Source organism: Aythya ferina (genome assembly GCF_964211825.1).
Source record: "Aythya ferina genome assembly, chromosome: 7".
NCBI classification, from domain to species: domain Eukaryota; kingdom Metazoa; phylum Chordata; class Aves; order Anseriformes; family Anatidae; genus Aythya; species Aythya ferina.
Window position 1 is genome coordinate 32785422 of NC_140302.1, and position 24537 is coordinate 32809958.

The window sequence follows — 24537 nt, forward strand, 5'->3', positions numbered from 1 at the left end:
GTTTTCATGTACCCCATTATAAACATATCTCCTCCCTAATTTGAGGGCTTCAGACTTCAGTGCACATCCAGTCCTACCAGGCTTACGACGATGGCACCAATTAGCAGCAGTCGTCGTACCAGGCTTACCTCTCAATCCACTCCAATGTGAATTCATACCCTCCAGATATTTCTCATCTGTCTCCAAACAATCATCCTGTAATATTAACTACCCACAAGCAATATGGGATGGATACGATCCCCTAACATCCCAGTCTGCTTTGTGCTCTAATAGCTCAATTACACAGCCCACATTTTGGAGAAACCAAGTACAAAGAGGGGCAACGCCTGGGCTCCCTCCTAAAGAAACAGCGGGGCCACATCTCTTACTGCTATAGGGCTGAAAGAAATGAAGGCCTCCTGAAAAAATGCTTGAAGGAAACCCTCACTGAAACAGAATATAAGGATATATGCTTATTTCATACAATCCTTCTCGGACACAATGTATTAAAGGTGCTGATTCCTTTCCCATTTGAACTCAAAAGGAGCATTGGCAACGGCCTCGCAGAAAATAGGATCCGGCCCAATACTGGAAGGATATAGAGTCATCCAGTACACATATATATTCTCTGCATCATAAATTGGCTCCCAGAATGACCTCTTGCTGGCTATCCATTAATCCCTTGTTTCAGCATTACATTTTTGACAAAGTGCTCAAAAATCTTAACATCATGTAGCTGTAATGTACAGCTTTTAAACTGCGAAGTACATGTTTTAGCAAATGGAATAAAATACAATCTGGTACAGTAATTTTAATCATCCAAATGGAAAGTAGTAATTCAGTGCCGTATACCAGAAAAATTTATTGACCATACAGTGACACTTCCAGTAACTACATGTTCATGAAAGTTTATTACAACCACAGGTTTGAAACCCTGTTTCGTGCTCGCCTATTGTATAGGTCTTCCTCCAGCAGGAACAGGCTGCTAGGGCTGCATCCACGCTGCCAGCAGCCCTCACACCTGCTAGAGTAAAAATACCTTCAGCCCAAAGCTGAGAAGAGCCCTCTCTAAGGGTCTCCTGCTAGCTAACGATTGCCCATGGGGGCTTTGAAAAACAAAGAAAATGTGGGTGAGCCCCCAGCAGTAGGTAGAGGGCATGGATGGTGACCAAATGTCAAATAAATGTTTGACAACAGGACTCCAAAATCTCCAGCCCAAACTTAAGAGTCCCTCTCCCCAGCTCCCCCTTTTGGTGGTATGCATCAGACCAATACATTGGTGTTTTTTTGGTTTTTTTTTTTTCCACAGCATCAGGAGCTCAGAGAGAAGTTTACAAAGCTAGAGTTTATCAATACTATTTTATTATCTCCTTATTCTACTAAACGACACTCAAAGACAGCATTTGGTCAGGAATAACTACTATCATAAAGCGCTGGCAAATAAGAAATACAACAGCTATATATATTGCATATTTTACTGTATGAGCTCTTTTGGCAAAGACTTGGTCAAAGTTACCTGAACCTCTAAAATTTGTAACTTGTAATGGCAAAAATTCAGAATTAGAGCATTTTTTAACATATTTGATTGCAAAACAGGAGAAACTGAAGACGGATCCAGAAAAGCTACAGTTTTTGTTGCACTTTAAGACATCAACTGACAGGAAAATGCAAGAAATTGTGTGGCATTCAATAAGAAAACATAACTTACAGCCACAAGTGGATACACTGGATGGCAACATTAAAAACTATTTGTGTAATTTCCCTTCTCGCAACTCCAACGAGAAAGAGATAATATCTTTATAATAAAACAACAGCTTAGGCCTCTATAGTTTTGAGCTAAACAACTGCTGCGAAGGCCCAAAGCATTTATGACACATCGTCACACAACTGGATTTATGTCACGAGTCTGGATTCAACTAGATTCAGCCTGCTAGCTTGCTGCTTTCTGGTTACAACTGCCGAGCCCAGCTGAAGGCGCCTTTGCCGGGGATGATGGCAGCTTCCCCTGCTGACAGCTCCCAGGCTGAGCCCCTCGGTCCAAGATCCTGCCACGTCCCTGCAGCCACCCCGTAGGTGACACCGTGACCACGCAGGCTGTGTTAATGGGGCCTTGTAGAATAAGCAGCCCTAACCACCTAGCCCCAGCAAGGGCTCTCTTCGGTGCCGTTACTGAAAAGCATCACCAAAACCACGCCAGGTCACGTAAAAGCTCGTTTTAAAGCAGTGCTTCAGCAGCACCCAGACCCTGCTTTCTGCATCTGGATGAGCTGCAGCAGGGATGGTCTTTTTGGGAAAAGCAACCCAAAAGAGCCCCGTGCCTGATGTTGCAGAGGTTAGAGGTACCTGAAAGGTGCTCTCTTAGGGAAGGCAGGTTAAAGCCCTCCTGCTGATTTCCCTGGGTAATAGCAGCTGGGTCCATTTAAAAAAAGATGACATGAGCTAGTCTGGAAGGCAGAACATATTGGGGAGTTTGTGTGAACCAATCCACTAGAAAGGGGAGGAAAAAAAAAAAAAAAAAAAAAGACAACACACACATGAGAACAGAAACAAATCACTGAAGGTGGGAGCATCCTCACCAGGCAGATGGACTCCGGGAAAGTACAAGTGCCCACAGCCAGGGATTTGTCACTTTTAGAAAACTTCTCCAGTTCTTCAACCTGACTAAGCCAGTTATTATCCAGTTATTTCTGCTACTTTGTTTCCTGAAGCCCTGCTATTAAGTTTGTTCAAAACCCTTGAGAATACCCACACAGCCCATCACATAGCCTTCAGAGTAACCCTTCCAATTTGTCATGGCCTTTTCTTTAAATAGGGCAAAATTCGGGGAACAACTGCATTCCAAGTATCGTGAATCATAGCTTGACCCTCCAAATGCTTCGTTGCCATAGTGTAATAACTGTTTTTGCACTGTCTTAAAAAAAAAAAAATACCATGGTATTTGCAATACCATTTTCATGTTGCGTCCGTGCTTCACAGTACTTAACCCCACTTCCCAAGAGGGCACTTTCTCCACAAAAGCGTTAGGATAGTAAATATAATCTCAGTATGGGTTTTGCTTGATCAGGCGTTGACACTGCTAGCATATTACTGAGATGCTTTTTGGGGCAATTTCCTGCACAAATCTTTTTTTAACCAAACCTTCCAGACAACCTCTCCAAACAATTTAATTTTTAAACTAAATCATCAGTATCAAATCTATACAACTGTATCCTTTACACAGCGCTCGGCAGTGAGCAAATCCAAACTAGAAACAAAACGTAAAAGGGTGAGGAAAATCTCATAGAAATACTTGGCTTTTGGAGTATCATATAAAAAAATGTGGAAAGTTCTGCTTAATTTTAAGAACACAAAACATCCCTAGTAACCGCATATATGATGAAAAGTTATCATTTAGCAAAAAAAGTAATAATAATAATGGTACAAATGGATCAATTTTAAATGAATTTTTTAAAAAAATCAACACAATATCAGAAACCAAAATCTGATACCCCACAAAAATCAGCACAGTTCAGGTAAGCTGGTACAGCTCAGGCAAAGAGTACACGTGCAGAACATCCACACAAAAGCCCCAGGTTTCTGCAGTTCCTATAGAGTCACCTTTCTTCCCTTTTCTCTGTATTTGCCTGGCTGAATTTAAACGTGTTAAAGACCACTGCAGTGATGAAGCTTATCAAAATGCATATGTGAAAACACCCACCTGTTAATACTTAAACAGTAGCCACTGACACAAGTACATTTGCTTTCTGGGTGGTGTACAGAAAAGCGAAGGCTGCTGTGGTCTCACATAGATGGTGTAGAATATTCACCCTAACAAATCTTAAAATGCCTTAAAACAGACAAGCAAGAATTATCACCACTTTTGAGAAGGCATAAAAAAAAGTCTAAAAAGGGTTTGGAAATTCAATAACCATTCCTCTTCTCCTCGCTGGGGGAACTTCAGATATGCCTTGAAAAATCATAAGAGGTTCAATTTTGAATTTCACCACCCAGAATTAGTCACAGCGGAGGAATTTCACTCTGGGAGCTATCTTGGCCAGCGCATACGCCCTTCTGCTAGCCTGCCTGAATGTAAATTGACTCAAGACATTCCCCAGTCAGAGGGACAAAGTGCTACAGGCCACTATCTGATTGCGATAAAGAGCATACAAGGAAGAGATTTCCTAGCAGCAGGAGAGAGGTGGCTGGAGGATTACGGGAAAACTTTGCATTTTCTTTCCCTTTCTTTGCTCTTAAAGTCATGACCATCTCTTCTGAAAGGACCGGACAGTGTTAGGTCAGCTGGTAATGGCAGCATGACTCAGGACAAGCTGGTGTACAGGAATTATCGTGGGTTGCCATTACAGCTGGCTGAACATGGGCCAAGAAGGGAAGACTCACTCCTTTCTGAGGATTCCTTCACTGCAAGTTTGTTGGTAGGCGGTTAACAAGAAAATATAATTCTCCCCATTCCACAATAATTTTGGCTAAGCCCAAAGAGACCACACACAGCCCCTCCATTAAATAGAGGACACAGCCTCTAGAAGCTCTGGAGACCTCATTCTTTAACAGACATCCATTGGAAAAAAAAAAAAAAAAATCCACCTTAAAAACACAGGTATTCAAGACACCAACTGAATCTGGAACATACTTGGGTTTGGTAAGCAGAATGACAATAAGTAAATGCTTCCCGATCATTTTAAATGTGATGCATTTACAAGCAACAAAAAAGCCTAAAATCCACAGCTGTTCTCCCTCTTTTTTTTCCTCTAAATAGATGTTAGAAGTTTTATGATTTAGAATTATAGGTATATACTTCACTTATCCAGCTGGCTTTAAAAATTGGCATCTGTTGTTTCTTCCCAGAGCACATACATAGCTAGGAAATTGTACACATTTCATATACAAAACCAAAATTTAATTTGTGCCACTTTGTGTGTGTCTGTAGCAAAGTCTGAATGAGCTTACCCAGGTGCCTGACACAGACTAATAGTGGCAGTAGGTTTACCCCACCACAGATCAGTCTCCCAAACCAGAGAGAGATCAGGTATCTCCATCCTGTCTTGCAAGACACTGATTTTCCTTCACGGTTTTGAAGAGTAATATCTGCATTTCCCCTTCATGAGACGTAAAGAGTGCAAACAATGTCTCAGTCAGTACTGAAACAGTTACTATTATTTTCCAAGACAGGATTAAGGGTTTTTTTAATTGGTCTTTTTTTTTATTTTTTTAAAATAAGCACTGTGAGAAAGGTGAAAACCACTGAATTGTAGCCAATTCGTTAACACTCCATAGCATTATGAAAGGCAGAAGGTGCTGCCAGGTGTACACTCATAAGCAACAGCAATTTATGGTGTAAGCAAACAGATGGAAAAGTCTACTTAGATAATTAGTGTTCACACGGGGAGATTTTCTGGGCTTCGTTCTCTGCTAACACAAATGTTGGAAAAATTGACACTTTCTACAGTAAATCTAGTTAGAGAGGAAAGGAGGCTATGGCTTGTCCTCCTCTGCACTGGAAAACATATTTTTTTGTACCAAGCAGGATCTGAGTCAACAGCACACGAAGCAACATCCACGTTCCCTCCATCAGGGCACCAGGCGCATGAAGAGCCATGGATGGAAAGCTCCCAGAAGAGATCCGGGTAGCTCAGAAATCTGGGGCAGGATGGTGAGGGGCACGTATGAACAGCAATCTGACATCCAAAGCCATGCACTGCCATTCCAGGGATAAGATGACCCAGTTCTGACTTCTGACCTGCCCTAGGCAGATACCTGGAGGTTAAAGGTCCGTGCACTAAGCCAGAGAAAGAGCTGGCCTCCCCGAACCTCTCTCTTAATCAGTAACCACCAACTTCGAATGAAGCGTCTAATCTGAAGCTATTTAAAATTCAAACAAACCCCTGTAAGTAATTGCTGTTACTTTCCTCAAATTCTGCTTCCCATTTCAGTTTCACAGACCATAAACTCTATAGAAAATAATAACTTTTGACTTCCGACCCTTCCGTTATTAAACTGCCTATAATCACCACTGCAGATAGTCATGGTTTTAACAATGCAGCTGAAAACAAATGGAGTAAAGCCTTCACTTTGTACTGTGTTTTGCAGTGTCAGTCTTTAGTTTTCCAAATAAGTCTTTATAAATAATCCTTAGCTGAACTGGTATTGAATTTAAGAAAAAAAATAAGTTAAAGCTCACCAACAGCCAGAGAAACCACCCACCCTTCCCCAGAAGAAAACAATTACTTTTTTTTTTGCTTCTAAATTTGATCCAAGCCCATTAAAAAAGATTTTCTGTTGACTTCAGCAACTTTTTTTGATTTCTTATTCAAGCCCTGGTCAAGAACAGCAATTGCAAAATAACATAATGAGATCTTACCTTATAGCCGCCAATACGATGTTCTTGTTTAAATTCTTTCCCATTTTTCAGCCATCTCATGGTTGGTGTTGGGTTTCCCATGGCTGGGCAACGAAACTTGACAGTGTTGGCCGCTGGCACTGCGTGTAACCTTTTCTCCATTTTGTCCGTATGAGTCCAATAGGGTGCCCCTGTCGGAAAGAGAAGCATCCAGAAATGTCAGTGCTCAGCACCCGAGCTCCCTTTCCAGCCCCTTCCGCAGATGGGAAGAGCTGTCCGCACTTGTTTTAGTGGGGACAGTGTGGTTTAGGAATGGAATATTTAGGAACAGGAATGGAAATCACATGCTGCAAGTGTCGACCAGAATTTTGCAAACGGCTCAGTCTGCAGCCTGGAATGGATAATTTATGACAAAATTCCAATAACTAACCACAGATATCCTTTGTTTTGTGGATGTCGAGTAAGGCAGTTTTCAGCAGACCCCAATGATCAGTGAGGCTTGAAACCTCAAGTTGAGTTACTGAGAGAACTCAGCTAACTTTGAATTCTCCGACCCCAGTTTTGAAGAGAGACAAAGGCAGAAGACCAAAACGAAGCTTCAGCCCTAATCCTCTCCCCACGCGTTTGAAGGGGGATCGGCACACCAACCTGCCTAGGAGCCTGCTAAAGCATAGAGACCAACACACCGAACCTAACCGTGCTGGTGAGAAGCCATTAAAATATATTTCCAAAGGGAATATACTTCTGAAATCTTAACCAAAGAGGAGGAAACCAAACCAGAAAGCATGGAATCAGCAACTGATTTTGTTGTTTTTGTCAATGCAGCGCAACAAAATACACATCTGCCCATCTCCTTTTACCCAATAAATTTTCACTCAAAATATCCCAAAATCACCCCATGCTCTGGAGCCACGCACCACTTTGGCTACATTGCACGGTACCTTCCTGGCATTGCTTTGGTTGTATCCCCATAACAGCTGAAAAAAGTTAAATATTCAAGATCCGTTTAATACTAGGAAACATTAATTCCTTCTACAATGGCATTTTCCTGAAGCAAATCAGATTAGCGTGGAATTTTTAGGACTAGAGGGGTCCAGAAAAATAACTCCATTTCTCTCAGCCCTGTTTCATTTCCTTCATTAGCAGCCTTACACTCCACTATAAATAAACTCTTCCGCTCCTCAAATATTTATTGCCGTTCTTACAATCAGCGCAAACTCAGAAATCCTGCCACCCTCCTCCCTAAATAAAAATACAGCTGGATAGAAAATACAGGAATAAATCCTTTAACAACATCTCTCTCTGTATAAAGAAAACATTCCAAAAGCAAGCCTTAAAATGATGCTAAGAACTATAAGTGATTTTTTTTTTTTTGCCCGAAGTAGCAATTAGTGTTAAAATTAATGAAGTAGAAAAGCAAAGCAAATTTGTGCATGTAATCAAAACAGAAAATCAGGTAACTATTGGAAATTTAACTACCGCGCTAAGAAATTGTTACATGGACTAAAGTGAATTAGAGATGCAAGGAAATTCACCGTTAATGCTATTTGCTAAAACCAGGATCGCATTAAAACAACAGAAGCCTTTAAACAAAGCCAACCAAAGAAATTACCAACTACACACGAAGACCAAATTGCATTAGGTCTGTACCAGGTGAAGGCAATTACAGGTTCCTACTGATACATTACAAGGGTATTTTCTCTGGATGGCTAAAAACATATCACAGGGCCTACCCATGGTGTCCATAAAGCCAACCGAGGCAGCTCAGGTCATCAACCACCCCAAACTGGTTATACTGGAGTCTCAGAGAGCCCAGTACAAGAAAGACACGGGCCCAGCTCAGCAGGAAGCTCCCAGTAGAGCACAGCCCAGGGCCAGGGCATGCGAGTTGGTCAGGATCTGGCCACCAACAAGCAGCTCCCACAGCCAGGCCACTCCACGCAGCCAGGTTTTATACAAATAGTATAAAAGTACCAGCTTGCAGTGAATTTGTGAATCAGCTTTCAGTGACGAGGAACGCACAGAGAAACACTTTGCTCCATGGAAGAGGAGGGAGCAGAGAAAAGGCTGGGAAGGTGCAGGCGGGGATGAAGAGAAACGGACACAGAGAAACAGGAGGGAAACTCAGGGCTGGGAGGAAGGACCGTGCTTGGAAAGCTTGCACAAGGCTCACATCAGCAGGCCCTGTAATGTTCCTGAATTACAGGGGAACTCTGAGGAAAAACATGCAGACATCACATGCCGAAACCACGGCCTGCAAGCGCGTCAGGATACCCTGCCATTTTTCACTGGGTAGCAGTAACGCGTACTGGCAGCTCACCAGGGTGGTTAAGGGAAAAGAGAAAGGCAGCGATATCTGCAAGCCCTAACACTCACACCCCTTTCGTGACACGTGGCATTTCTCCTCACAGATTAACTTCTCAGTGCCTAAAAGCACCTTTTCTGCTTTTATTTCTCTTGAGGGCAAAACCAACCAGATTTGCTAAAACGAAGAATAAACGTAGTTTACCAGCACACACCAACCGCTGCTGACCCCACACAGACCATCTCCATCCCCCCTTTGCCTATGGGATGGGTGAAGGGCGGCAGCACCCCTGGTAGGAGTTCCCACTAACATCGGGGCCAAGCCCGGCACAGCAGCAGCGAGCAGCAGGGGAAGGGGTGGGAATTCCTGATGGCTTTTCGAGCTCTCATTAGGGAAGAAAATATCCTGCTGACCCGCACCGCGCTCCGCTGCAAATGCATTACATCTAATCAGGCAAATCTCCTGCTTGTGAAATTGAAATTAGGCAGCCCAGGGGACCACTTCACTTCAGGATTCCCTGATTATTATTTTTTTTTTCTGCACATATCTAATACGAAGAAATACAGGAGTAGCCAAACCCCAGCCTGCCTGAGAAGCACCTTGAGCACGTCAGTGCACCTGAAATGACCACCCCAAGCCACCCCAAGGTTTTCGGTACACTTTTATTTGACCTTTAATTAAAAACCACTTCTAGGCAGCATCCAATTTTTGCTGCTCCCTTGAGTGGGTTTCCACTCTGCAGGATCTGATGAATTTGAACCTTGTTTTATCCTTTCTGAAATTCTTCAAGGCATGAAAAGCACAGCATGTGGATTACATTTAGATACTTTTTGTTCTCAGTGCCAATTTACCGTTGCTTGGCCCAGAAGAAATTGTTTAAAGGGTGATAAGGAGAAAAAAAAATCCGCCAAGCTTCCAGTCGCCTGAGCAGAGTTCAAGGCGGAATAGCAGCATCTTCAGGGCTGCTCTCTAGAAAATTCCTGTCGGTCTGAGCAGCTCAGCCTGAGCGCAGCCATCATGACAGCTGTTGCCTTGCCAGCAGTGAGCACAGAGAGCCAGGACAGCAGCATCCTTAAAGTCAGGTCATGATGACGATGAGGCAACAAGTACAAACACAGCTTTCTTCACTGCCACCAGCAGGAACTGACAGCCAGGCTTTTAATAGGTCAACATCCATAGAGGTGAACCCCCAGCACCAAGCTAAAGCACATCTTTAGGGCAACGAAGGTAAAAACTGAGTTGCCAGCAAAGCCGTTTTGGGGAGAGAGAGGCCTGTTTTGCAGGGGAACCAACCCTGCACCTTTGCCACGAGCACTAATCACTCCAACAAAAGCTGGAAGTAATAAAAAGCTATTCAGGATGCAGTCTGGAACACATCTAGCACGGTGTTTTTTCAGACAGCTGAAATCTCTGTCAAGCTAGGAGGACACCAAACGCAGAGTGAAGTCTTCTGTGAACGCCTTTTACTTAAAAACACACACAGGCCGAACGGGCACGTGTACGTGCGAATGCTCTCGCCTCCCTGGAGCAGGCTGCTGCTGAGCCACCTCCAGCCTCCATCCTTCGGGAGCACTTTTATTTTTGGGGCAGCCTTGAAAAGCAGCCTAGATTTCCTCCTTGGTCCCTCTGCCTGCCTTTGAAAACCTTGGCCTTGGAAAACAAAACATGTTTGTAACGGAGGCAAAGCAAATAAAAAAAAAAAAGCTTAAAAGAATACTTCCACTCGTAAATAACACAGCTCTAAAAGGTTTGCTTTGGTTTTAAATATGCAGGAATGAGAATGCCAAGGTTGAGTTTCCTGTGGAAGGCACTACAGCCATTTCCTGCCTCATCACATCATAATTAACATGCCAAGACAGCTGGACTTTATCAGAATTGTTTCATCAAAAAGCAACAACCTTTGAAGACTATGGCCTTTTGTTTCCATCACTGAAGACATAACCAGGCCAATTTCCACCGCTTATCCTTAATGATCACAGCTGTAATTTGCATGTAAATTATCAGTTAAACGGTTTTAGATCTGCGATGCTCAAACCGTGATTCGTGATTCGGGAAACCCTCCAAGAGCTTTCCTCTCGAAGAGTAGCAACCAGGGACTGGTGGGACTCTGAGCTCCCCAGGCTCTGCCCAGGAAGTTAGTAAGGGATCTTTGACCATTTCACACCACTGCCACCCCACAGCACTCTCAGGATGGACTTAGACCACTCCTCAGCTCCACCTTCACTCTGCAACCTGTCCTGAAGTTCAGCTTCCCAAATTAGATCAGACCTTCTGGACACGGCATAAAACCTAGAAGGGGAATGGCCAGGAATACTGGTGGGAAGGCTTACAGGATATCAGGCTCACAAGCTTCAGCAGCTTGCAAAGGCACCAAACCAAGTCCCACCCCAAACTATCATGCGCCTCTGATCTTGCCAAATCACAACCATCTTTCAGTAAAGTCGTATTAATCCCAGTCACAGCGATGCAAGCTTTCATGGAAAACCGACTGTTTGCAGGGCTGTGGTGCCACAACCCTTCCTCTGGCTCCCGCTCTCACCGCTGAGAGCTCAGACCCCAAAAGGCCGGTGGTGCTGTGCCCTGCGTACATCTGCAGCCTGAAAGAAGAGCCAAAACCTGTGGACACCTTACTGAAGGGCACTCAGCAGGATTTGCTTCCTTAGTTCTACAATACAAGGGTTTTTTGCACGCTCACCGCCCCCCAAGATGTTTGAACACACACGTTTCTGAGGCATCTTTCATTCTGAGCAGGGAAAGTGTGCCTGAGTCCTGCTAAAGCACACAGCCCATCCCCGGCAAACAGAGGCAGTCAAAGGCTTTTCACCAACTCCTGACTACGGATGGATTAACAGTAGCTTGAAATGATGCTTGTATTACGAGAGCACAACCGGTGTTACAGCAGATACTGCAGGATAGCTCTCCCCATTCAGCAAAAGGCAAGGAAGTTACCATGATGTCACACAGCAGCTGCCTTGAAATCAGGTCCTCGTCTTTTTTCTCCCACTATATGCACTTTAAAATCTGTTTGCTCACTGTTCATCCCCATTAGCACAGCTTGGAAGCACAGCAGTATTCCCTTGCACACCAGAAATATTGTAAGCCCTTTTCTGACAAGCACCAATGAAACTCCGAAGCCACAACAGATACAGGGATGTTTCCTAAAAGGAATGAACCCATGAACCCTTTTCAGGGGAACACTAACGCTGCCTGGGCTTGGGGGTTTTGCCTATACAACTCCTTTTAAAAGCACTGTCCCTTTTCCAAACTCGCCAATTATCTCTGCCACCGCATTCCTTTGTCCGAGCAGCCTCCAGCTGCTTAATCTCAGCCACTTCAGGCTGCACCTGTGAATCGGGCTGGGTTAATCACACTAACAGATGGCGGGGCCACGCCGGCAGCTAACTACTTCTATCATTTTAAAGAGCATCTAATGTTTCACAGCTTCAGAGCAGGGGCAGTCGTATACAACAGTAACTAACTAGGGTGGCTGAAACGAGGCTCGTGCTCCATCATCCGAACAAGTGGCTCAAGTCCCGAGGATCGCTGCCGATCGCTACCTGGCTGAGGAGCAAACGCACTGCAGCCAGCTGACATCTCTAACGAAGGCTTTCTGTGCTCACGTTATCGACTTTCCAAAGCATGAGCAACAGCAAACGATCAGCCAACCAAGGGGATTTTGCAATAGCGCATGGGGGTATAAGGAACCAATATGAATCTTACTTTTCTTTCCTTAGTGACTGTTCCATTTAGAGCCTATTAATAGCTTTCTAAATTCTCCAAAGGGACTGAAGTTTAACATCCAGCTAGGTTTAAGACTCTTTTAGCCCATTTTCATCATGCATAAGTAACACTAAATGTATTTTTAGTGCTGGATTGCTTTATTTGTGACAAACCTTGAGGTCCTTTTTTAGACAAAAGAATCCCATTGTCTCCAAATCCATCCTCCCCAATGAGATTTCTGCTTAGGTTAAAGACTGAGGGATTTGCCTCGGTGCAACTTAATTTTTAAAGTTTCCGTGCTACCTTTTAACGAAGTGAGTTGGATCTTTGTTTCTTCTGTTAGATTTCAGTCCAGGTTCAGGGAAAGGGAAAGTCAGATTTCTCAAAGATCAGCTAAAACAGACAAAGACTGAACTTCTATTTAGGAAGATGGGAAACTTCAGAAATGCTAGCAAGAAGGGAGACAGAAAGTACAGACCAGTAAAGCATGTTTAGAAGAATATTAGTTTATTTTTTTCTTTTCTTTTCCAAGTTATGAACCATGTGAAACAGAAAACAGGAAAGGACAAAGATACCACTACTTGACAGCACATGCAGCTAACAATCGAGAAGCTCTGAAGGCAGGAGAGCAAGCAACTGGACGTTATTTTCCACGTGGATCTTGCTAGTCACCTCCGGCAGTTTGCTGTTACTTACTCATCTGGTTGCTGTCATTCACAAAGTCTTCAGACCCATCATTGTCATCTTCATCGTCCCCAGAGGAAAGAGCATCTGCACATTAAAAATAACCAAAACTTTAAAACAGCATATTTTACAGACAAACCAACATGCTACATCTTAGTTTATCTATCAAGGAGAACAGATGTCATGTTAGTTGCACAGGTGCTATAGTAAAAGAAAATGCATAAATTTATGTTATTGTTATAAAATTCTAACCAAACTAGCTAATAATCCTTACATGCTACAAAGCTTTGAAAGAGAGCTTAATTCCAAAAAATCTTTCAACTAAAAAATCTTTCTTCTTCCTTAAGACATTCCGCTGACCAAAACTGAGCGACTCTAGAGTAATTTGTCTCTAAACTTAAAGCAGTGCAAAAGGATGTAGGACACCCCTTTTCCTCTTCTGATGGAGGGAAGAAAGCTGACATTCATTTTAGTGGCTTTATCATCATCGTCACCACAGTGACCATCATTTAATCCTGTCCACAGAGGCATAGAGTCAGGGGGCTACTCATCAGTAGCATTAGTCAGCACAGACCCCATTAAATAGAAGGGGTATATACAAACGGATGCCATTTCAGAATCAGGACAAAGGGGAAAATACCCAAAATACCACAACTACAGATCCAGCTGGGCACAGTGGGTTTAGCTGAGTTTGTTTCAAGTTATATCACAACGTGTCTTTACATCACATTTTACAGCTTCTACATGCAAAACCTACGTTTAGCTCACTCACCTGTAACATTTACAATGAAGTACAGAGTATCACTGTCTAGGGTCCTAACAGCAGTGCAAGCATAGAGGCCCGAATCTCTGGGTGAAGCATCCTTAATTTGTAAGTACTCCCCAATAATCACTGTCCTATTGTCAGGCCCCAAAGGGACCCCATCCTTAGTCCAACTGATCATGACGGCGTCTTTCAATTGACAGCGCAACTCAAGTGGTTCTCCTGGAAGTGCTGAGTGTACATCTGGCTGAGAGATTTGGTATTTGGTTGGCGGCTCTGCGAAGGTGGAAGGAAAGGAGGAAAAAAAGAAGAAAGAGGGAAAGGAGAGAATTTCCAACACAAGTCAGTGACGACCCTTTTTATCCACAGCAATCAAGTTACGTTAAATAAAAAGTTTCATCCAGATTAGCCCAGCCACCTGTCCTGTAAAACTGAACTGCATGCAGGCATAAGTAAGCTTTATTTTCAAAAGGTTAACCACACAGAAAGCTCATTCTCCTTTGAACAGTGTCTGGTAGTGTCCCTTGTCCCAAATGCCACACAAAGTCACAACTCTTCCTGCCAGCCACAGCGAGCCAGCCCCGGAGAGACGAGAGCTGCTGGGCCTGAGGGCTTCACAGGAGCTTAGAGGAGGCAGGAAGAGTTCAATAAGCAAATTCAGTTCTATATCACAGCGTTTGTGTCTGAAATTCAGTATTTATCCTCCCTCATCTGACTGTAGATATAGGGTTTTCTTAAACTTGGAAAGAGCTGTTTTAGAAGAAAAGGATAGCCAAAAAAAACACAAGGCCTCACTGAGCCCATAAACATGAGGTCCTATACACAGCATATACGATGTCCTTTATTTTTCTCCCTGCACCTTTTCCAAAGCCTCTACACTTGCCTTCTGCACTGCCAACTCTGCTCCAAGCGACAGTAATTTTTTCCTTTATTTTTTCCCTCTTTTCTTATTTCACAGCCTCTCCTGAGCAGGCACAGCAGACGCCCAGGAACACAAATGAAGCTTTCAGAGGCATTGTGTACCAGACGTTCAGAATGAAACGGCTCATCCATCAGGTCCCCTTTGTAGCCAAGTGTCAGGAAGGATGTCAAACCACAGTCTTTTTCCAGAAAAAAAAAAAAAAATCCTTGGAAAATGACATCTGCCTGTAGTTACCACAGCTTCATCATCCCCATGGGGCAGTGGGATGGCTTGGTATGGGGTGGAGGGACTCCCCCAAGCCACCCCCATGAAGCAGCCAGGCTGTGCCACACATAAGGACTGTTTTTTTCACTGGTTTCTCCTCAAAACCGCAACAGCCCTCTCCCAATATCTTCCTTCCAAGGCTGGCATGAAAAGTAAATAGAGGAGAGAAGCAGGAACACACTTTGTTTGCTCCTGGGGAGGGTCACATCACCCAGCCAGCTGCTGCCCAGCTCTCACCCCCACACAAATCCTGCCACAGACACCAGCTGTGCAGCCGTGTGTGCACACAAAAATAAAACACACCGCTTTCTGTATGTTGCCCAGAGTCTGAGGGAACACTAAAATAGGCAACTCCTTGGTGCCCACCCTTGCTTCTAAGAATACCGAACCCGGAAAGCCACGTCCCTCCTCAGCGTGCTTGTTCCTTGCATCACACCTCCAACAGAAGACTGAAACAAATATCATGTAGCCTTTAGGTGAGAGTTTGGTCATGCTGAAGTTGTCCAAACAAGCAGCAGCCACCAAATGGGACACTTGGGCACTTAAATATTTTGCTGATCTTGAAGTTCGCTGCACTTGAAACCACGGAGCCCAATTTCTCCTCCCACTCATTTGGGAATCACATAATTTCAGGGAGCTCAGAGGTAGCTTCCCTGAAGCAAAGAGAGAACAGATCCAGGGATGTGCCCCTACAAAGCCAGCAAAGCTTCTCAAGCCTCCTTCCCTACGGCGAGTTTTGTCAGACAGACCTGGCACACATCGCACTCAGACGGTGGCCAGGAGAGTCCTTTAAGCAAAACCTGAGCGGGACCATTGGTGGAAACTGTAATGCTTCTCAGATTCAGGTTTTATAACTGGATCTCTACGTTTTCTGGAGTGCAAAATTCCATCTCGAAGCCCAGGACAAGCTACAACACAGCTTTACACGTTTTACAAACTCATTGAGCCTCGCCGATGCAGTCAGGAATCCACGGATCTGTGGTGCAGGTGTTTTACCGAGAACCACGCTGTGCTGGTCCAAATCTCATTTCCAGCAGGAGCACGGCCCATTGCTACATATATTTCATATCAGTAAGGAGTATGCTGGAGAATATTTTTAATTCATATTCCACTGTCAGATTAAAGTTAAAAAAAACAAAGGAGCTGAAACCAGCTTGCTAATTTACTCAGAAGTTTATAAGACTTCTTTGCAAGCACTCTGCCTGCAAAGTACATTTCTTTTACAGAGTTTACACTGTGCCAACAATGTACAGGAGTCTTTTAAAATGTCTTTGTTTAAACTTTTTAAAAGCCACCATGGGTGAAGATAGCTCAGCCCTCCTTCAGGTGCTTTAAAGGCTTTGCTGAGCAGCCCCAGGACACTTGTAGGGTGCTCACACGGGTTGCAGCGGCCTCCTGTGCAGTCTGCCCTTCTTCCCATACAATCACAAGGAAAACTATTTTGTACCTACCACACTTGACTTCATCTCTTTTTAAATTACTAACCCCAGGTTTACTCTTTCAACACAAATCCAAATCCAAACTCAAATGCAGCTTTAAAAGGAAAATTACTTGCAAACCAAAAAAAAAAAAATTAAAAAGTCAAGCGGGTATTAGAGTTTGGTAAACATTATCCTCCTGCATTTCTTTCTCTTTGGAGGATCAGGGAAGATCCAGCGCTAAGTGTTGTCATGAAATAATGAAGTCATGTTTGGAAATAGTGAGCTCTTTCAGGTGAGCATTTGTGTTGCCAAACTCGAATGTAGTAGCACTTAAGACTGTCACTTTTTATAATGTTTGCCTATAAACTTTTCCAGTGCGGGTTTGAAATGGTGCCCAAATGCAAACAGAGAACAGGTGGGATTCGGAGGCATTAGCCCGTCCAATAGATTCACAAAGCAAACCAATGAGTTGAAACTGTTCACAAATTCCCTGCAGCACATAAATGCCTAACCCTGCAAGGCAGCTCCCCACAGGACCCTGCACCCGTTCACAAGCATTTGCACACTGCTCTGGGATTTAGGGTCAAGTCCTGCCTCACTTGCACCTATATAATCCCAGCAGTGCTGCCCCTGAGGCTTATATGAGGATTATTCCCCCATTTCCACATCTTCTGAGCATAACCAAGAAGCTCAGCCTGCACTTGTACCCATCCTCTGGCATTTGCAGAAGCATCCCCTGAAGTCTTCCCAAACTGTAGGATCCTAAGTGCAAACAACCAGCTATGTCTGAGGAGCAGAAGGAGATGGCCCAGCAGAGGCCAAGCAAGGCCTGACAACCCAGCACCACTTTCATGCTCCTCCTGCCTAAAGCCCCATCCCTGAGCCATCACCGTAAACCTTAAGCCATCATCCAACACGTTGGGCTCCCCACAGCCCCAGGACGGCAGGGCACAATTCCTCAAAGGGGCTCCTGCAAATCCTATAATTGTGGCATTAGTTCCTACCACCGAGGTGCTTTAACTCCTGAGAATAACACCTGCCTATCACCCTACGAAAACAATCAAACAACAAAGGCATGTGTAAAATTTCTGTTGATGTTCTTAAACACTGGAGGAGGGAACCTTGCTTCTGCTGCTGTTTACTCTCAGCTACATCCTTGTTTGCAATAGTGCTGCACACAATGTGAGCATATTTAAACTTTAGAGGTGGAGCTATCAAACAACACCCCATGGAAACCCAAGCCGCTGTTAAATAAGCAGACGAACTTTTTCTTTGCCTGGTCATACGGTCTCGCAGAATGGTTTATGCCATCCAGCCATCAAACGGAGTAAATATTATTTGTATAAAAGCCATGACCGCAATAGGGGACTGGGACATTCTGAAAGCTGTATTTCATGTTATTATGAGGTTCACAGTTATACTCCAAATCACGTCTCTATTCACAACTGGTCACTGAAACGAGAGATTTATACTTCCTTAGGTTTTAAATTATTATTATTTGTTTCCATTTATTAAAATGTTAACAAAGAGCTACTTATCTCAAGGCTCAAGGCATTTAGTTACTTAGTTACAGAGCCAAATAATTAAACAATCAGCTAATAGCTAACCCCAGCAAAGATTCTCACACAACTCTCCATAACACAAAAGCCTCAGACCCCATCAAGCCACTTTCACTTCAAAAGGCTTTAGTAAATAACTAAACGCTCACTACAGCATGCCCAGAAGGGTCAACAAACCTGACCTGTCAGGAATCCAAGAGGTTCATTGCACAACTGAATGTCCCCATGGGGGATGCCAGGCTGCCAACCACTCCTGCTGCTTCTCCTACCCCTTCTCCTGTACCGGTTTGTCCTGGAACTGAGGAAGATCCAGCAAGACCATGCTGGATGAGCATCACAGAATGGGATGTTGAACTAGGAGAACAGCCACAGGCCCCAAACCACGCTCTCCCCAAGAGAGGACAAGGAAGCTCAGGTGTTGATCTGGTTAGCAACTTTCTCATCTGTGGTACAAGCTTCGCCATCATTAAATCGGCAGCCTAATATGAACAGTAGATTCGTGTCTTCTGGTAGGATGATGGATGGTAAACTCAACCTACAAAGGCAAAATCCACTGGTTCAAAACTGCAAAGAGTCATTCCTGGCTGCTGTGACTATCTCTTGTTAGCTAGCAGCAAACTGAAGTCACAAAGGCTGAGCACGTCTCCTTACACAAAAGGGGACAAAATAGTGTTTGCAATTCATCCATCTGTTCCTCCAAAGTCACTGGATTCCTGCTGTCTCATTTGTGTGGCGTTTCCGTCAGCTAGCTGCCAGCTATGCCCAGCTCTGCCTCAGCCAGGCACAATCAGGAAGCCTCTGTGCTCTGATAAAGTACTTTCCTTTCAAAGTTACTCAAGTTCCTTCCATAGTTTTAAAGCACAAAAATCCCTTGTCATTATGAACAACGCTCCAAAGAGTGGGAACCATTCCCCCTCTGATGCTTACAAATGTTAATTTTATGCCTGACAAAAACGATCCAGGCCTTGCAAAAAACCTTCACCAAACACACGGCACCAACAAGCAGGAGGTACTTGTGACAGCCACAGGTGGTAGGGTCTAAGTCTTCAGACCTTTCTCTAAAACAAGTTCCCAGCTTGCTCTATTTGAAAACACAGTGACTTCCACAAAATGTTAAGCAGCAGACTCTCCAAAATAAACTGAGGTATTTTTTCCTGGCATCTTCTTTAACCCTATTACCCTCTCTCTATAAGGACTGAGTCCTCTGATGGCTGCACGAAAGATGAAACCAGGAGACAGAGAGGGGAGATCTGAGGAGCAGGAGGAATCCTTAAGCCCTGGAAGTGAAAATTTGCAACCTGAAGCAAGCATTGCCACATCACATATGCGTGGTACTCTAGCAAGTGTAGAGCTTCCAGCTACCCTGACCTGCTCCAGGCCTACAGCATCATGTCAACTCCTATCTAGTGTTACATATACTAAGACCATTAAAAAAAAAAAAAAGAATCTCCTCCAATTGAAACACTTGCCAATGTCATCACTGGTGAGGGAAAACATTACACCACACTAACGTGTTTTCCAAAGCTTTGAAGACTTAGAAAAATAAATAATTCTGGTGAGCAACGAGGAGTTCCGTCCCTTGCGGATCCCCCGGTCATGAGAGAAGCTCTGCAGATGCACAGAAAGGAGTTATCCCCACGTGCCTACATCTATCTGCTGTGTGTCATGCCCTTTAGCAGGTCAACAATTACAGAACTGTGGCTCCTCTAGGTAACCACCCCTGGTGGGCCTACATCAGAACAAAGCAGTGGAAGCAAAAACGGGCCGCAGGCGGTGCCCTGGGGCAGGCCCCACTCTCTCGGTGTGTTGGCTGATGTGGCACGAGGTCCACGAGGCATTACAGCACAGTACCGATGGCTGCAGAGCAGCTGGGTTGATGTCTCACACCCCATTTCCATGTTTACAGAAAGTAGGCTCCTTCTCAAAAGCAAAAAAAAATAAAATAAAAATTGTACATGTCTAGGCTTCATGCAGAGATTAAAATTCCTACGGCTTGTTGCCTGCTTGCTCCTACCTGTCTTTATAGCTGTGATCCTTGAGTTACGGCTGCACAGCCACGCAACACACGTCAAAAATGCCAACTATCACATGCTCATGGGCTTGGCTGTGTGCTTTATGCTTGTGGAAGCCAAGCCAGGGAAGACTCGGAGCATGCCAAGTTCAAAGTAAACAGCAGAGAGACCAGCACGGCCACCTCCTGCTGCTGGGAACTGCCCTGCGATTTCTTCCTGTTTGTCCCCATTCTTCACGGTCTGCTCCTTACAGGATGAAGACTTTTTTTACACAATAGATACCGTAGGACTTGTCTCCAGATACGGGACAAAGCAAGAAGCAGGGTAGCATCAGTACATCTTCTGCGTAAAGGCTTTGTAACAGGGAGGGGGAAACCATCCCCAAGTGGGAGTTGCCACATCAAAAACCCTAAAATCATTGCACTGCATTTAATACATCACCGGTACAGTGAGAAGCTAGGGGCCATCTTCAGGACTTGAACCTTTGGTTCCAAACATGAAATCTTTGCAATTTCTGTTCAAGTCAGAAACTCCATTAGCTGCACAAAGCAACAGAGTGCTGGCCCCTGTGCTAAGTAACTGTACTGGGGAGTACACTATAAACCTAACACATGTAACACAATCTCAAAAATAATTAACTAATCTTCAGACTCATTACAGAAGATTCTTCATGTAATCTATTATACAATACAAGGGGGAAATGTATCACTTTTTTTTTTGCCAGAAATTCAAATGAAGAGCTAAGAAAAAAAAAAAAAAAAACACTTCTATATCTTAAAGGTAGATTCTAAGAAGAGACTGGGATCATTTCCTCACTGTTTTTACTTTCAGCAACAGCAGAGTATCAAATCATCCTGCCCATGTTCTGCATATACCCAAGTAGCAGATCAATTTAACCAACTCCACTGTCCAGCTTAGTGTTAGAGTCTGCTGGGAAAGGCTCTGTATAGGATAGAAAGCCTTGGGAAAAGTATGAACATGTATGCTTAGCTGCACAGGGTTTACTATTTTCCATATTTTCTTGCATCTGTTCCAAAGTATAGCTTTTTTTTTCCAGGTCCCTTATTTGCATTTCAAGAACAACATAAAAACATGACAGAACAAAGCATAAATCCAAACAGAAAAACACAACACTTTTTTTTTTCCAGGTTTGCCAAAGGCTGTGCTTGGGACTATTACTACTCAACATGCAAAAGGAATAAATTACAACTGAGAGGTTAAAAATTGCACAATTTCATGTTCAAGTGCTAGTTCTGGATGCAGAGAACATCCATCCAGATTCCCTATAAGCAAGTCAGCAGTTGTTTCTTTTGTACGCGGTCCCATTTTTACTTGACTATACAAATCCTCTTAATTTTAGCAGCTTGTCTGGAAGTCTCATCTTGCTTATTCCCCCCTCTGCCTCTGAAATCCATCTTCCCCCGCTTCCTAAAGTGAGATTTGGAAAAAGCCACTGGAAACAATATCCCCAAAACATCCCCTCAGCGCTTGTATAACTCCTATCCTCATCATGTATAAACCGTAGGATGTTCTCCAAACACTTCAAAATGACCAAGCTTCAAGGCATACCAGGCTCCCTTTGAACTGAAAGCAGTATTTAGTCAAAAGGCATCCCGAAGCAGCTCGGGGGTCCCTGGCAGCTCGGAGGAGAAGCCAAACAAGCCCCGAAGTGAAAGGCAGGCTGGTGATGTGCGCTTCCAGGTGGCCGCAGCCATTTAGGTGACAAGGGTTATTTTTAACTTGCAGGCACCTCGGCCGCTCGTTGTTGCAGCAGTCACTCCTGGGCGCTCTGCCATGCTAATGGAAGATGGTTCGGCTCTTTCTGAATTGTTAGGAGAAGGGCTATTAGCGAGCAGTGGCACGCTGCAGATTTATTACGAAGCCTCCACGCTCAGTCCTGCACATCTGAAACACCTGTGCTCCCCTGCGAGTAAACAGTATCAGCTAAATCTGGATACTTTCACACTAATACCTAAGCGTGATTGTTTTGCATGATTAAACAACGCTTAACGCAACCGAGCTCGAGAATTGCTCAAAATTAAACTTTTTTTTTTTTTTAAATTGTTATTTTTTTAAATGGCTGTGTGGCCTAAAGCAACGCTCAGAATTATAAATGTTACTTTCCTTGAAACGAATTAAACATTGCAACACAGAGACACTGCACAGGGCTCTGCGCAAACTGGCAAAGCCGGTCCCATGCAGCGCCAGCTGCTCACCACGCACCTCTCCGGGCCATCCCAAAGAATATAATGAACCTTAAGCAGTTTCACTGCACCACATCTTTCCGTTATGTGCAAGAACTAAGTCGCAGCACGGTGCTCGGACCAAGTTCTCTTCCAGCCAACCATGATTTAACCTCCTACGGACTTGTCCTGGTCAGCACAGACTGCATGAGAACGCCTGGCTCCGGCTCCAAATTCCAGCCCAACTTGGCCACGATGTGGACGAGCCCCCCGGGAGAAAGCCTGAGGTGATAACTACTACGTCTACTATGTCACAAAACTCTCTTCCAAACAAACTCATGAAAAGCTAGGAGGGGAAATAAAAAGAACAAAAAAATCCAGATTTTCTCCTGCCATCTCATCCTCCCTTTCCTCCTCTCCAGTCACCCAGCGCGTCGCAGTGCCCATCCTAGCAAACCCTCCTAAATGAAGGCTGTTTCCCTCGTACAAATGGATTTTCCCCTCCTCTTGGTCCACGTGGGTTTGCGAGAAGGCTGAAAATCGGTCGATGTCCCAAACCGATGAGCCAGTTCTTTTGCGGGGGAGGAAAAGCAATAATTACACAGAACTTGCAACAACACGCGAGGCAGGGAATTAAAGTAGGTCACATCTACGAGCTCCTCAGCTTCTCTGAGGTTCACCAAATATGCTTGCACTACAGTGATTTTAAGAATACAATTAAAATAAAAATAGCATGACAGCTGAAGGAAGCCACACGGTAGAATTCAGCCAGCGCTGAGCTTGCCCTCCTGTCCCTCTCTCTGATACGGATATTGTCATTTGTGAGGAGACAAGCAGCAAAAGGACCTGAGCCAGCAGAAAGTGAAGTCCATGGGGCACGGCTCCGTACCAGCTGCTGACTGCTCCGAGGCTCTGAAGCAGAACCAGGAAAACCAAAGCTCAAATACTCCCGAATAAAAGGGTTTCCTCTTACCAAAACAGCAGTGATACTTAAGAGATGGGACGGGACACACCACAGATGTACGTTAATCAGTAAGTGATTTATAGCCTGTTTTTAGAAGTTTTAAAAATATATAATATCTACATAAATATTTACTCCTGGTCCTTTTACCGAGCATCTCACCCAGCAGCTGGCGCTCGTCAGAGGCGCAGCCCCCAGTGCCCCGTGCCTGCACCCCCAGCCCCGCTCCCACAGCAGCTCCCCATGCACCCTTCCTCATCATAACAGGAGCCTCAGATCTGCTCTCATTTTAGGATGTGCCTATATTCAAAGTCGCTCCAACTTCACTGGAAATCAGCTTAAAAGCCAGCTCTGCTCAAAGGTAGCTCTGATTCTCGGGTACACGGTGACAAATTTAAAAGAAAAAGCCACAGTCAAGGGGCACAGTGTGTGCTGAACCTCACCTCCAGCCTGTTCAGATCGCATCCCAAATTGCCGTAAGGATAATTTTACCCCGCAGGCTCCGTGCCAGGTCGAGCACTATCTGGCTCCCCACTGCCATCACAAGCACACGTTAGGGTACTGTGACCACCTGCACCAGAACTGCTCACGCCTGACCCCAGCCAGCAGCACAGCACAGCCAACACCAATAACCAGGGATCCAGGCCCTCATTCATGTTGGCGCAGCCCCCTTCATCATTTCAGACGTGCTTTGGGTTCCTGCTGTCTTTTCCGCAGAGATTTTGCACTTAACTCCACCGATATAAGGATGTAAGTGTTCTCTTCTGGTTAAACCAGGTGCACCACCGCAAGGAAACAAGACAAAACTTGCCTAAGTGGGAGATGGCTCTTTGAAAATCCAGATTTATGCTGCTGCGGAGTGCTGCTTCCAAGAAGTCTGTTTTCGCTGCAAAGCTTCAATCTTGAGGTCTCACAAAACATTTAACAGTTTAAAAGCTGACAGCTAAGGGTAGTTAATTAGTTCTCTCACGTTTCCATCTGTACCTGAACTTGATAGTTACTCTAAGAAAATGCTCGTCTTTGAATTTAATTCCTGAAAGGCAAGTGAGCATTTCTACTGAAGCTGGATACAGAGACACACTCATTAAGAGCTACACCATGGTTGTTATTACAACGCCAAACAGTCCATCATCACATGCATACACAACCTTGCATAACTGGAGTTGTCAGCATTTTCATGGCTAATTCTGCTTTCGAAGGCTTGCAACTTGCCTGTAAAAAGTTACTACAGCCTGAAATTCACCACGTGCTCTCTGCCAAGGAAGAGTTATTTCTAAATTAGAAAACCATGCTGCCATTGGGTCAGCCACTGGTTAGGGGTTTTATCAATACCTGTGTTTAAATAAAAAATAAAATAAAAATAAAAGAGGTAAAAACTCAGCAGGTTTGAAAATCTTCAGGCTCCAAAAATCACTCAAGGAACCCAGTTC

The 24537-nt window shown here is 44.2% G+C and overlaps 1 protein-coding gene across 3 annotated transcripts in view; it reads right to left on the minus strand.

The window, feature by feature from the left end:
* The window catches only part of FGFR2 (fibroblast growth factor receptor 2), an 80867-nt gene that overhangs the window by 47098 nt on the left and 9232 nt on the right, over positions 1-24537 (minus strand). For 2 of the 3 annotated variants that reach the window (XM_084526258.1, XM_084526257.1), the window contains exons 3-5: positions 13795-14061; positions 13035-13109; positions 6335-6504 (exon numbers count right to left, since the gene is read on the minus strand). In XM_084526258.1, coding sequence (XP_084382384.1) covers positions 6335-6504; positions 13035-13109; positions 13795-14061 — 512 coding nt within the window. The remainder of the gene's footprint in view (positions 1-6334; positions 6505-13034; positions 13110-13794; positions 14062-24537) is intronic. The other variant, XM_084526259.1, reaches the window with a different exon arrangement.